General features: G+C 41.5%; 1 protein-coding gene across 8 annotated transcripts in view; it reads left to right on the top strand.

Annotated features, from left to right (window-relative positions):
- cbarpb (CACN subunit beta associated regulatory protein b) overlaps positions 1-15,275 on the top strand; it is a 262,852-nt gene that overhangs the window by 216,356 nt on the left and 31,221 nt on the right. For 7 of the 8 annotated variants that reach the window (XM_073068259.1, XM_073068261.1, XM_073068263.1 and 4 more), the window contains one exon: positions 10,656-10,808. The exons of the other annotated variant lie outside the window; for it this stretch is intronic. In XM_073068259.1, coding sequence (XP_072924360.1) covers positions 10,656-10,808 — 153 coding nt within the window. The remainder of the gene's footprint in view (positions 1-10,655; positions 10,809-15,275) is intronic. 8 annotated transcript variants of the gene reach the window in all.

Raw genomic sequence — 15,275 nt, 5'->3', positions numbered from 1 at the left:
CTCTGCTTCCATGGGTAGAGCAATCAAGAAAAAGTTTCAGGTCAAAGATATTGACTCAGTCTTTCTTTCCACAGATACAGTCCAACCTGCTGAGTGTTTCCAGCATTTTCAGTTTTTATTTCAGATTTCCAGCATCTGCAGTTTTTATTTTGCATTTCTTCAGCTGTATAAAGTTGGTTTGTCCTTTCTTGAGCTAAGAAAACTGATGGTTGATCTAAAGCATTTAAAATATGGAATTGTTATCAATACAGTGCCCACCCTGTTTCCTGCTTTGCTTCTGAACTCAAATCAATTCAGAGGTAGAGTATGACGCACAACTATTATTAAAATGCTCGATTAGCATATGCAACTGAAGTCCTATTTCTCCTGTCTATCTATGAATGTACTTGGAGAGGGTTCAAAGTAAATTTATTAACAAGGTCTGTATATGTTACTTTGAGATTCATATTTTTGCAGGCATGTACAGGAGAATAAAGAAATACAATAGAATTTATGAAAAGCTATACATAAAGACCGACAAACAACCAGTGTACAAAAGAAGAGAAATCATTCAAATAAAAATTAATACCTAGAGCATGAGTTGTAAATGAGTTTGTAGGTTGTGGAATTAGTTCAGAGTTGAGGCAAATGAAACTATTCATGCTGGTTCAAGAGCCTGATGGTTGAAGGGTAATAACTGTTCCTGAACCTGCTGGTGTGAGACATAAGGCTTCTGTAACTCCCGAACGATGGTGGTAGCGAGAAGAGAGCATGGCCAGGATGGTGGTGGTCTTTGATGATGGATGCTGCTTTCTTGTAGCAGCGCTCCGTGTAAGTGTGCTCTGTGGTTAAGAGGGCTTTGCTTGTGTTGGACCGGGCTGCACCCACCACTTTCCGTAGTCTTTTCTGTTCCTGTGCATTGTTGTTTCCGTGCCAAGTTGTGACGCAACCTGTTAGGGTATTCTCCACTGTGCGTCTACCTCCTTTATGATCTCCTACACAGAGGGCTTTAATATCAAAACAAGATGGGTAACCAACAAAGCATTGTGGAAATCAGAACTTCTTTCCCTCTCTCGGGCCCATGGCAGAAAAACAGCAACAGTCATATGGGAATGCCGCTAGCTCTAAGTTCCTTGGCAAAGCACCCACCGTGCTGACGCAGAGGAAGACTCCTGTTTAGGTCCTGGAACTTATAATGTAACAGCATTGTGGGAGTGGCTTCATTACAAAAACTGTCACATTTCTAGAAGGCAACTCACCACCAACTTTCCAAAGCCAATTAGGTGATAGTTAACAACAAATGCTGATGTCCTTATCTTAATAGAGAATAAACCGAAAGGTTTTAGATGCTGGGGTAATTGAAAATTTCAGCCCCCAGGCTGTTTGAGATTTTTGTTGGATAGTATTATCATGGGATGTGGTACAAAAGCCCGTATCCTGGAATGTTCACATTCTTTCTTGTTGGACGGTAACTTAGTTGGTCAGGTTTTACTCATGCAAGTGGTTATAAATTCACATGTGAAGCCGGAAGTCCCAAACTTAAAGACCAAACTCAGGCAGTGATTTGCAAACTGCACATCGCCACTGGACTCCACTTGGAATCCATCAGCTGGCAGAGATTCCTTGGAATCTGAGTGTGTTACAGAGTCCATTCCTTTCTGTAGGCAAGAGAAGGAAACTTAACAAGTTAAGTTACATTTTATCAATTGATAACATTTTCTTTGATGTTTTTGATCATTTAAATAATCATGTGCATTCTTAACAATTTTCAGTTACTTAATTCTTATATCACCTTCAAGTGTCATGTAATGTCAGAAAATGAGCAAGCTGGTAGCATAGTGGTTAATGTAATGCTTTTTAGCCCCAGCGATGGCGATCGAGGTTCAATTCCCACTCAGGAGTATGTATGTGCTCCCCATGACTGCGTGGGTTTCCTCCTGGTGCTCTGGTTTCCCCCCCACATTCCAAGGATGTTCGAGTTAAGGTTGGAAAGTTGTGGACATGCTATGATGGTGCTGGAAACGTGGCATCATTTGCAGATCATATTCGGACTGTAATGGTCATTGTCACCAACAACGTATTTTGCTGTATATTTCGATGTTTTGGTGTACATATGACAAATAAAGCCAATATCTTTATCTTTAAGCAGACATTTTGGATAGTTGGGGAAGACAGGACATGGCTATCTGTCAAGGTTTTTCACAGCAGCCTAGTGAGTGAGAGCAGAACAAGCCAGTCACAATGTACAAGACACTTGAGTGACCGTGTATGACCTGGCCACCTAGATGGTCTCCAAGTTGGTCATCCAGCCAGATTGGTACCAGGCAAGGCAATAGGTAATTTGATTAACGTAGGTTTAGTGTGAATGGATGGTTGATATGCATCATGTATGCGATGGGCTGAAGGGCTGTATTTCTATGATCCATTTTGGGACTGCAGACTCACTCAGTAAAGCAGCCTAGCCGTTATTACTATCCCAATGATGGGATAATCTACTCCCAGACAGAGGATTGCTTTAGAAAAGTTAAAAAGATTGATTAAATCAATCTAAATTGTGTTCTAATAGGAACTACAGTACTGTGCAAAAGTCTTAGGTACATATATATAGCTAGGGTGCCTAAGATTTTTGCACAGTACTCTTTGTCAATGTGGAGCAGAGAGCAAGTTGTAAATCTGTCAGGAGCAAAGGATGTTGGGAATGGTGAGGGTAGAGTGCCGTGGGAGGGGTGAGGGACGGGTGGCAGAGAAGGAGTGACGGGGGGGGGGGGGGGGATAGGGCGGGTGCAGACACACCCAGCCTTGAGACACCAGGCAAGGTCATTTGATTCCAAACAATTGGTTTATTGATCATTACAGAGTGTCTCTGTGGTGCTTTTCGCTCCCTCCCTTCCCCCTTCCCCTTTTTCCCAACCATGATTCCCCTCTCCCTGCCCCCTTCCTACTCTCAGTCCACAATAGAGACCCATATCAGAATCAGGTTTATCATCACTCACATATGCCACGATTTTTTTTGTGGCAGCAGTACAGTGCAATACACAAAATTACTACAGTGCTGTGTAAAAAGTTTTAGGCACCTCAGCTATGTATATGTGCCTAAGACTTTTGCAAAGTACTGTATAAAGGTTTATGAATTGTATACCAGCACAACAATGAGTGATTAGAATGGCCCAAAATTCATTAGGACTGGTTGATGTTTGTGCACTCTTTTATCGTTTGGTCAGGGGAGACCTTGTTTGCAAACTGATCTCACTTTTGTCTGTTTCATTCTCACCTGTGCTGAGCAGAAGTATCAGAGATACGATAAAATGTGGAAAGATGAATCTCAACACCACATAACTGAGGATTTTATATTCATTAAACATCTGCTGTCTGTCATAGAGTCTTACAGCATGGAAACAGGGCCTTTCACCAAAACCATCCACACTGACTATTTTGTCCAGCAAGAGAGTCCCATCTGCCTGCATTTGGCCCAGAGCCCTCTGAGCCTCACCTATCCATGAAGTTCTCCAGATGGCTTTTAAATGTTGCTAATCTGCCCATCCCAACCACTGGATGGCAGTATGGAGCTACATATCCACCAGAGATGTGAGGCGCTCCTTCCCTCCGTTTGCCTGCAGGTCACCCTTGAGTAAGGTGTAGCATCTTCCTGATCAGAGTCACGTGAAGCCATGGGAGCAGGTGGTGCACATCACAAGTCCTGGTTATACGACCATTGACTCCAGGCAGACAGTCTCTGAAGAGTAATGAGAATGGCTGGGGTCACCAATCTTGTAAAGACACTGCTCAGAAGAAGTCAATGGCTAACCACTTCTTTAAAAAATTATTGCCAGAACAATCATGGACATGGAAAGACCACGATCGCCCACGTCATACGACACGGCACAAAGTGATGACGATGAATGTGCCCACCTCAATCACAATTTCTGGCCAGCTCACTCCAAATATGCACCACCTTGTGTGTGTGAACAAGCTCCCCCGATTTCCTTTTTAAATTTCTCAGCTTTGAACTTAAAACAATGTCCTCTTATTTTTAGAATGCCCGGTCCTGCGGGGAAAAAAACCTATTTGCTTACACCCTATCCATGCCCCTGATGATGTTAAATACCTCTGTCGGATCCCCCCCACGCCAAATCTCCTATGCTCCAGGGAATAAAGTCTTACTCTGCACAACTTGTCCTTGTGACTCAGCCCCCACCCCCCCGCCCCCAGTCCAGGCAACATCCTGGTTAATCTTTTCTGCACTCTTTCTAGTTTAAGAACAAGGTCACTACCCTTGTGAAATGTTACCATTTTAGAAATCTGCGTAAGTTGGAAGATAAATTACAGAAAGTAATTTTAAAAGGAAATAAAAATCAAGAAAGGATTTGAAGATTCGGTAATTAAAATATATTTTAACGAATAATTTCAATGGACCAATGCAAGATGGGGGGTCTCAGTCTGAAATGCCAATGTTTTATACCACTCCATAGATGCTGAGTTTCTCCAGCATGGGTTGCTCAAGATTTCCAGCATCTGAAGAAACTCTTGTGTTTAATACAAGAATAGGTTCAAGTTCTATTAGGGCAACTTGGTGCCATGATACAGTAGTTAAAGCTGTGGCTCACAGCTCCTTCCTGACCTTAGGAGACGTCAGTGTGAGCTTTGCACATTGCCTCCACAACTGCAAGATACTCCTCTAGCCCCTCTGATTTTTTGCCCTTGCCCCACAGATATGTTGGAAGGTCAATTGACCATAAAATTGTTAATTAATGTGGATTAGTAGTAAAACGAATCAAAGGGGATTTGAAGGGCATGTGAAATATGGAAGTTCAAAGTAAATTTAATATCAAGGTACATATATGTCGCCATATACTTCTCTGAGATTAATTTTCATACAGAGAGGGGAATGGGACTAAAAGCATTGTTCTTTTGGGAGCTAGCATAGATACAATGGACAGAGTAGGCTCCTTTTTATTGTTACACAACAACATATTTGTTATATTAATGGTGCATACAAGATGTCCAACGACACTTTACAGGGAATTAATTGCTCTGAGAAATGGAGTCCAAAGGGTCAAAAGCAAGGGGCTTTGAAAAGCCCTTTAAAATGGGGACAGAAACTCAGGTCGATGGTCTTTATCGAATGACACAGCAGAGAATAATGCTGTTGGCATCTATTGTGGAGTGTTCGATACAGCGTCGAAGGAGGCCATTCTGGCTGTGTTAGCTGTTTGGTAAAACCATTCAGCCTGTTCTAAAAAGAAATGCTGTTGCCATCTATTATGGGGTGTTTGGTTGTTGCTAATATTAGTGGAATAATTCTGAGCAGATTTATGCACCATTCCTTTCTGCATGAAATTCACATATGAATTTCACACTTCAGTGTGAACTTGTTACCTTCTCAGTGAAGTAACAAAATATTGATGCTGAATGTGGTTCAAAGTAGGAACCGGCAGTTTAATATTCAGAATCAGAGTCAGGCTTAATATCACCGACATATGTTGTGAAATCTGTTAACTTTGTGGCAGCAGTACAGTGCAATACATAATAATGGAGGGAAAATGAGAACCTCTGAATTACAGTGAGTATATATTACATAGTTAAATCAAATAAGTAGTGCCAAATAAAGGAAATAAAGTAGTGAGGTAATGTTCATGAGTTCAATTCGGAAATCGGATGGCAGAGGGGAAGAAGCTGTTCCTGAATCATTGAGTGTGTGCCTTTCAGCTTCTGTACCTCCTCCCTGATGGTTGCATTGAGATGAGGACATGCCCTGGGTGGTGGGGGTCCTAAATGATGGATGTGGCCTTTCTGAGGTACCGCTCCTTTTTGTGCATAAAGCCACAAAAAAGCAAAATCTAATACATCACGGTGCCCCCGGTGAACTACTGTGGAATTGAATCCAGCCCACTGCCTTTGAAGGAGTATATTTTTAATGATTGATCTGTAGTAATTATTTTCCACATAATTCCTAGCATTCACATCTGATGGCCAGCTGGTAATGTCACCGGTGAAAAATTTCAACAACTTGTCAGTCCGTGGAAGATTCAGATTCATGTAATTTACATTTTTAGCTATTACTCTGGAAAAGTTTAAATTATTTCAGACTTAATTAATATTAAATTCAAGCTTTATACCTTTATCTCCAATGCATACAAATTAGAGTATGTCTTGGACTGAGATATAACAGTACAGACCCAAGGGAGTTACATATGGTATGAATTAGAGTCAACAGTTCAAGTTATAAATACAGTAAAGGGCATTAACCTAACATATTAAATATTATTCATGTCATGGAGTTGTGCCAGATTGATTATCTAGTGGGTGGCATTGCTATGACATGGTTTAATGGATGCTATGTTAGATAGTTACAAGAGGGAGGTCAAGACAATTGAACTGAATACCCCTTCATTTTAATCTTGAACTACCTATAAACAATTCTGGTAGTATGCTCTATGGTGTATGTACATTTATAAGCAATGACATTCTAAATCCATCACAGGACGTTGCCTGCATCCATTCTTTACTGAGCTCATTTCAGTCACTCTGTTTTACTAGTCAGAGGAGCCCAGGTTACCTGGGAAGATACCTCAGTGAAATCTGCCCTTGTTAACTTCCCAAGGAAATGCCAGTACTCTGGTGCAGAGTATCACTGATTCAAAATGCCAGATGACTGTATGTTTCATGGAAAAATGCCACAAGTGAAGCAGTGGTGCTCCCGGGAATTTAATTCAGCTCGTATTCTTTGAAGGAGTCTATTTTAATGATTGTAGCTATTTTCTTCACGATTCTTAGTTTCCCCATGGGCACTTGTCACTTTGCTAACGTCAACATCTCTGATATGATTTTTATTTCTGTATGTGCAAAACTGGATGAATAAATAAAAATGTGCATAGACTGCATGATCAATGTCATTGCTAAAGAGCATTCTGTCCGAAGTAATCTCCATAACCAATAACGAAAAACAAGGTTTTTTTCAGATATTTCTCAAATAGTTGAATTAAATAAGTAGTGCAAAAACAGAAACAAAAAAGAAAGTGAGGTAGTGTTCATGGGTTCAATTTCCATTCGGGAATCAGATGGCGGAGGAGAAGAAGCTGTTCCTGAATTGCTGAGTGTGTGCCTTCAGGCTCCTGTATCTCCTCCCTGATGGTAACAGTGAGAAGAGGGCATGCCCTGGATTTTCCCAACTTATGTTGAGAAAATCTAGAACAAAATCACCCCAAAGGACAGATTTGGATTTTACTTTAAATTATTTGCACAAAATAACATTTTGTACCGTAAGATGAGTTAACAGTTCACTATTTGTATTCACATCAATTGAGATTTAAGAATGACACATGAGACGTTCTAAATACATATAGTGACTACAGACTACATTTGTCTGTGGGTCTATTGATGTGGGGGTAATGATTGACAGATGGTGGTAAATGTAACTGTCAATGTGACTTTAATTCAGTGAGCATTGTTATTGTTGCTAATTTAAATTTAATTTTACACCAACAGAAAGTTGATGCATCTCTTGTCTTCAACTTCTGTCTGAATATTTATGATTTTAATCATCATAATAACCTGATTTCTAGAAGACCAATTAAAACCTGCAGAAAAGCTCTGACTTAAGGTTGAAGTAGATAGTGTATATGGAATAGGGTGTGAAAGATTCCTATGTATAGATGTAAATATGGAATTGAAAGTTCAAAGTAACTTTTATTATCAGAGTATATACAAATCACCACATACAACCCTGAAATTCTTTTTCCTGCGACCGTACTCAACAAATCTATAGAACAGTAATTGTAAACAGGATGAATGAAAGAGCAAGAGCATAGAAGACAATAAACAATGCAAATGTAAATAAATAACAATAAGTAACGAGGGCATGAAATAACAAGATAAAGAGTCCTTGAAGTGAGATCATTGGTTGTGGAAACATCTCAATAGATGAGTTAGTTGTCTTGTTTTGTTGAAGAGCCTGATGATTGAGGGGTAGTAACTGTTCTTGAACCTGGTGGTGCGAGTCCTGAGGCACCTGTACCTTCTACCTGATGGCCTGGGTGGTGAGGATCTTTGACAATGGATGCTGCTTTCTTATGACAGCGTTTCCTGTAGATGTACTCAGTGGTTGGGAGGGCTTTACCCGTGATGAACTGGACCAAATCCACTACCTTTTGTAGGATTTTCCATTCAAAGGCATTAGTGTTCCTATGCCAGGCCATAATGCAGCCAGTCAATGTACTCTCCACTACACATCTATAAAAGTTTGTCAAAGTTTTTGATGACATACCAAGTGCCCGCAGACTCCTAAGAAAGTAGAGGCGCTATCATGCTTTCTTTGCAATAACATTTATATGATGGGTCCTGGACAAGTCCCACGAGATGGTGACACGCAGGAATTTAAAGTTACTGACCCTCTCCACCTCTGATCCTCTGATGAGCGCTGGCTCATGGACCTTTGGTTTCCAGCTCCTGAAGTCTACAATCAGTTCCTTGGGCTTGTTGACATTGAGTGAGAGGTTTTTGTTATGACACCACTCAGCCAAATTTTCAATCTCCCTCCTGTATGCTGATTCATCACCACCTTTGATACAACCCACGACTGTGGTGTTATCAGCAAACTTGTGTACGATGTTGGAGCTGTACTTAGCCAAATAGTCATAAATGTAAATCGATTAGAGCAGGGGGCTAAGCACACAGCCCTGTGGTGCACCTGTGCTGATGGAGATTGTGGGGGAGATGATTTTCACCCATCTGAACTGACTGGGGTCTGCAAGTGAGGAAATCTAGGATCTATTTGCACAAGGAGGTACTGAGGCCCAGGTCTTGGAGTTTATTGATCAGTTTTGAGGGGATGATGCTATTAAATGCTGAGCTGTAATTGATAGAAAGCATTCTGATGTATGCATCTTTGCTGTCAAGATAATTTTATTAATACACACAAAATGCCGGAGGAATTCAGCAGGTTAGGTAGCATCTATGGTGAGGAATTAATAGTCAACATTTTCTTCTTTATTCCGTATTCTTTATTTCATGCTTCTACTGAGATGCTGCCTGATCTGCTGAGTTCCACAAGTATTTTGTGTGTGTTACTCTGGATTTCCAGCATCTGCAGAATCTCTTGTGTTTATGATCTCATTAAACAGCAGAGCAACTTCGAGAGCTGATGGGCCGAATTCTGGTTTTCATGTAAAAATAAAAAAAAACTGAAGTAAAAATTTTTTTAAAAAACTAATTTTCATCCACTACCAATAACCAATGATCCAATAGCATTACCTTAAAAGGTTTGCACAATGTTATGATGCTGTGGTTGATAAAGTACTTATCTTCCTTTTATTAAACTAATAACTTCCATCAATATGTTATTTTGATTTAGGTATCTTATGTTTTGAACCTAAGGTAGCAGAGTGATGTTTCAAAAGCAATAACGTGCATTAGTTCACACATTTTCTGCCCAGAGCTCTACTTTTTATTGGCTAAATATGTGTTCCTTAAAAATGATCCATGCAGAAATCATATCATTTTATATCAAAGTAATTCATATAAATCTGAATCTAATCAGTGCATTAGACCTGGTGTCTTTTCTGTTCAAGAAGTTGATTTCTTGACACCAAATCCACTGGTTTGTCCATGACAGAAGCATTGCATTCTGTTTGGAGATTCCAGTATCGAGTCACGTGCATACTTCTGGTTGGCCTCTTGGGTAAGTTTCCCAATTCTAGATGGTTTGACTGGAGGAGAAGAGGAGTAAAGCAAGTCGATCAAATAAAAACATTGACTGTGAACACTGGCAGCGAATCCCTGCCCTATCTTAGGGGTAAACTGCAGAATCCACACAGACTCACCACTACAATCCCTCCACCTTCTGGCCTAGCACCAGTAAACACATTCAATATGTAACCAGCCAATATATGCAAAAGCAATGCATTCTAGGAGCAGGGAAATCTTAATTTAAAATGGAGCATTAGAATATTAGAAAAACAACATATTGATATAAGTTACAGGTCAGGCAACATTAGCAGAGTTCACATTTCAGGTTGCTGTCCATTCTAATAACATGTCTCAGATCTGAATTGTTAACTCTCTACTTTTCTCCACAGATGCTGCCTGACCTATTCAGAACTTAATATCATTTAGGCATAGTAGCATCACGGTAATCCAGCCATCTGAACCAATGATCTGAGGACATGGATTCCAAGCCCAGCTTGTTGGTGGGGAGCTGTAAATTCAGGCAAATAACTAACTCTGGGATACAGTGACTAGATTGTCATTGGAACCCACCCTGGTTTGCTTCAGTCAAGGAAAATTGCTGGCCTTATCCAATCTTGCCTCTAATGTAACCACAACAACATGGTTGGAACTTGACAGCTTTCTGAAAATGACCCAGAGAGCTAATTATTATAAGGGCCATGAATAAATGGGAAAAAAAATTTCTCTTGTTATTCCAAGCAACAGCACTTTATTACAAAACAGGAAGACCTGTTTTATTCAAAGGAAATCTGTTTATGTCGATGCAGGAACAAAAAAAGAGTGCATGGAATGTTTTTCTCGGTGTGTTGACATCCTCTTTAGTTTACCATTCAAGTACTGCTCCAGCTTTAGAGAAGTAACGATTAAGGTTATTGAAGCTCGGCATCTATAGAGCTGTTCTTGATAGTTGCCTTTCCAATGTGAATTTAGATTATTTCTAATTTTGTTTGCAGCCCATCACAAATCCGCTGCCACAAACAGCTCTGACAAGCCTCTCAGTCAGCCCCAGCTCTGCCCTGCCTGGGGATACAATCAATTCATCAGTTAACACTACCTTTGTTGATGCAAATGTTCCTGCACCTGCTGCTTCTGGAGAAGGTAGTGTGGTAAGTACAATTGCATCAAATTAAGTAGAGTCTCCAACAAAGAAAGAGGCCATTTGTACCCTCTGGTCTAGGTGCCAACTGGGCCTCTGCCAATGCTTTTTCTAACTTGCCCCTTATCCCTCCATCCACATTTCCTTCATATACATGTTGAGCCTTCACTCAATTGCTTCAAAGCCATTTGCTTCAACCATTCCACGTGGCAGTGAGTCCACCTTTTCACCGCACTCTGGTAAAGAAGTTACTCCTAATTTCTTTACTTGATCAACTGTTAGCTGTTTCATATTAATGCCCCGGAGTAATGGTTTCACCATTACAACTTATCCACGCTAACAAACTGTTCTTGATCATAAGGGCTTTAATCGCATCTCCTCCAATCCAGCCAACTTGAATTCTCCTGATAGTTGCATTGACTGGTACATTTCATCCAGACCTTCATTCTTTGGAGTTTTACTGTCAAAACTGGATGCAGAACATGGTAGGTATTGTGTGATGCTCTGTAGTGATTCTGCACGGATTGCTTGACTCAATCTCTCAAAGTATTCGACTCCAACAGCTAAAAGGTCAAAAGTCGCACTTGATTGGGAGAATTTTTCCCAATCAACACCAGGTTGACATGAAAATGTTTGTTGCTTCATCATTGTTGTTGCTCAGAATCTTGGAATTTCTGACAAATAGTGACTTGGAATAAGTTTTACTACACAGCTAGAACAAGTTCCAGAAAGTACTTGCTCAGGAATGAGACAAAAGAGACTACAGATGCTGGAATCCTGCACACTGGAGGAACTCAATGGGTCAGGCAGCTTCTAAAGGAGGGAAATGGATAGTCAACAGTCTTGGTCAGGACCCCTTCATCTATCCAAATAAAGGGTCTCAACCAGAATCATCAAAAGTGCATTCCCCTCCAGAGATGCTGCCTGACTTGATGAGTTCCTCCAGTGCTTTTTGTGTTGCACCTGCCCACAGATAATCGAGATTTGGTCATCTTATGTCACTGGTGCAGGAATTTACCAGGGCAATGACCTAGTTCTCTGCTCCACTAATGAACTTCCCAACATGAGATGCTCTTTAGTGGGATGATCAGCAATCCATAACTCCTCAGAAAGTGGATCAAACACTTCAAAGTTCGAAGTACATTTATTACCAAAACACGTATAAATTATACAACCTTGAGATTTGTCTCCTTACAGGCAGCCACAAAACAAGAAACCCAAAAGAACCCCTTAAAAAAACAGACCAACAAGCACCCAATGCACAGAGGGGGGGGGGGGGGTGGGGGGAGAACACAACTCGTGCAAACAACAGTATTTTGAACAGAAGTGAGTCCACAGACACGAAGCCTGGAGCAAGCCGATCACCTCAGTCTCAGTGTCACGGACAGCGGAGCAGTGAGCTGACCCTCACCTCCAGTCCCGACACCTTGCCTTTTCAATCCATTTGGCTGGTATTAAAATTGTCCAAATATCAGGTCACTCCTCGCTCTAGGACCCAGGCCCTGTTGCATTGATACGCTCTGGGCCTAGACCCCGCCACCACGTTCTAACCCATACCCGAACTTTCCAAATCGGCTTGGCTGCTTCCAGCCAACATGATGGTCAAATTCTCTCCATTACGAACCTGCATGTGTTTGATGCTTTAGATTGTTTCAAGTTGCATCCTCCTTCGGGCAGTGATGTAGCAGGCACTGACTGCCTTTGTGCCAACTTCTGCAGTACCTTATTTCCCTGGACATTGGTGCACGAGGAAGAATTCCCCTCAGAAAACACTACGACTTAGTAAATGAGCAAGGCCATAAAAGACACGACAAACTACTCAGACAGAGAAGCAGAAAGCTCTCAGCAGGGGTACAATTCGCTCAGCGTGTTGAGCGAACACACTTCAATGTAAATTTATTATCAAAGTACATATATGTCAACATATGCTACCTTGAGATTTATTTTCTTGCTGGCATTCACAGTATAGCAAAGAAATACAATAGAATCATTGAAAAACTACACACACACACACACACACACACACACACACACACACACACACACACACACACACACACACACACACACACACACACACACACACACACACACACACACACACACACACACACACACACACACACACCGATGGCTGACAAGCAACCGATGTGCTAAAAGAAGACAAACTGTGCAAATAGATAATACTGAGAACATCTCAGTGTTGTTTACATTCAGTGGCCATTTTATTAGGTACAGCTGTACACCTGCTTATTAATACAGATATCAAATTAGCCAATCATGTGGCAGCAACTTTATGAATAAAATCATGCAGACATGGTCAAGAGGTTCAGTTGTTGTTCAGAACAAAGATCAGAATGGGGAAGAAATGCGATCTGAGTGACTTTGACCGTGGAATGGATGTTGGTGCCAGATGGGGTGGTTTGAGTATCTCCTAACCTGCTGATCTCCTGGGATTTTCACCCACAACATTCCCTAGAGTTTACAGAGAATAGGAAAGGAACAAAAACATCTGGTGAGTGGGCGAAAATGCCTTGTCAATGAGAGAGGTCAGAGGAGAATGGCCATATTGGTTCAAGCTAACAGGAAGGCGATGGTAACTTCATTAACCACGTGTTCCAACAGTGGTGACCAGAAGAACATCTCTGAACGCACAACATGTTGAACCTTGAAGTGGATGGGCTACAGCAGCAGAACATGTTGTGTACTCAGTGGCCACTTTATTAGGTGCCTCATGTACCTTATAAATTAGCCACTGGGTGTAAAATATTTTGTAATAGTATTACAGAGAACCTCCGTGCCTTGCTAAGGGTGCCCTCATTAAAATATGCCATCCAGTGCAGGCATACCAACCACAGAGCCGGGCAGGTGTCAATACACCTGGGTGTCAAGATGAAGTTGGTAATGAACATTTTTTAAGTTTGGCATCTTCCATGCTGGAGGTAGAGATACTGTACTTGCAACATTTTGCAGTTTCTGCGTCATTTTTTCTGCAAGGGAGTTCAGAGTGACTCTGGTTAAAGAATCTAGTCATACTTCAGCCTCTCTCACTAGGGGAAGCAGGCAGGGTGTACTCCAGCATTACTGGCTTCCATTCGCTGTTTCATTTGGCTGTATTCATGGGTATTCATTTATGGTTGAATGACAATTGAACCTGAAATTTATAATAACGCCATGGCCTTTCCGGGGGGAGGGGGCAGAGGTCAACATTGTCGTGTACTGAAACTAAATGGGAATTGGTGCCCAGGTGACCTTGGACCACACGGGTCACATGAATCAGGGCAGCGATCCTAACAACAACCCCACGGCCTTCAGCAGCTCCACCACTCCAAGCTGCAGGGTGATTGCTGGATGATCTGCTACATGTGATGGCACGATACCATAGTGGTTAGCACAACGCTTTACAGTATAGGCAATCCAGGTTCAAACCCCGCAACTGCCCATAAGGGCTTTGTTCGTTCTCCCCATGACCACTTGTGTTTCCTCCGGATGCTCCGGTTTCCTCTCACAGTTCAAAGACATACTGGTTGATAGCTTCATTGGTCATTGTACATTGTCCTGTAATCAGACTAGGGTTAAATCGGTGATCATTGGGCGACTTGGCTCGAGGTGCCGGAATGAACTGTTCCGCGCTGTAACTCAGTAAATAAATAAATGTCGTCACTATGACACCCTGGTACATCTTGCACATGCGCACATGCACACAGGAGACATAGACTGAGAGCCAAGTATCTACAAGTATGTACAATGGCAAAATGAAGCAATACTTTTGCTGCCCAGCCTGAGAAGTGGGGTCAGCGACACCTGGAAGAGCAGGTTATGAAGAAGAGCCCAGCCCAAAACGTCGACTGTTTACTCCTTTCCATAAATGCCACCTGACCTCCTGGATTCCTCCAGCATTTTGTGTGTGTTGCAGAGGTCATGGTCTTCTGTTTGTTGCATAGACTCATCATCTTGCCCTTGCCTCCTGCTATGTGGTGGGCAGTTAAGGAGCAGGTCTACATGGAAGAAAAAGGCGCTTGACTAAGAGGAAGAGAAGAAAGAGGGAGGGGGTGTGCGGGAGAATCTCGACGTCTCCTTTGTACACAGGCTATGTACGAAGGACAAATCTGAGTGTGATGCTGGTAACCCAAACACTAGTTTCACCTAGAGAACAACTTTCTCTGCCATTGACAATCACAACATCCATACGCCCCCTGAGTAAATATTCCAAAACAGACAGGGGAATGAAATCATGGTGTCTGTAAGATCTCGGAGTAGTATATGTCGACGTATACATACTTGGATAATAAGTTTACTTTGAACTTTGATCTTGGCGGGGTTGCCATCAGCATCTCAAAGTCAAAGTAAATTTATTATCAAATTACTTGTATGTTACCATACCGGTATACTCACTCGAGATTCATTTTCTTGCGGGCACTTAACATGAAAATAAAGAAATGCAATAGAATTTATGAAAAACTATACATAAACAAAG

Source organism: Hemitrygon akajei, chromosome 16 (assembly GCF_048418815.1).
Source record: "Hemitrygon akajei chromosome 16, sHemAka1.3, whole genome shotgun sequence".
In the NCBI taxonomy this organism is placed as follows: Eukaryota; Metazoa; Chordata; class Chondrichthyes; order Myliobatiformes; family Dasyatidae; genus Hemitrygon; species Hemitrygon akajei.
The sequence above is the reverse complement of the archived record's forward strand: the minus strand, read 5'-3'. Positions and strand labels throughout refer to the sequence as shown.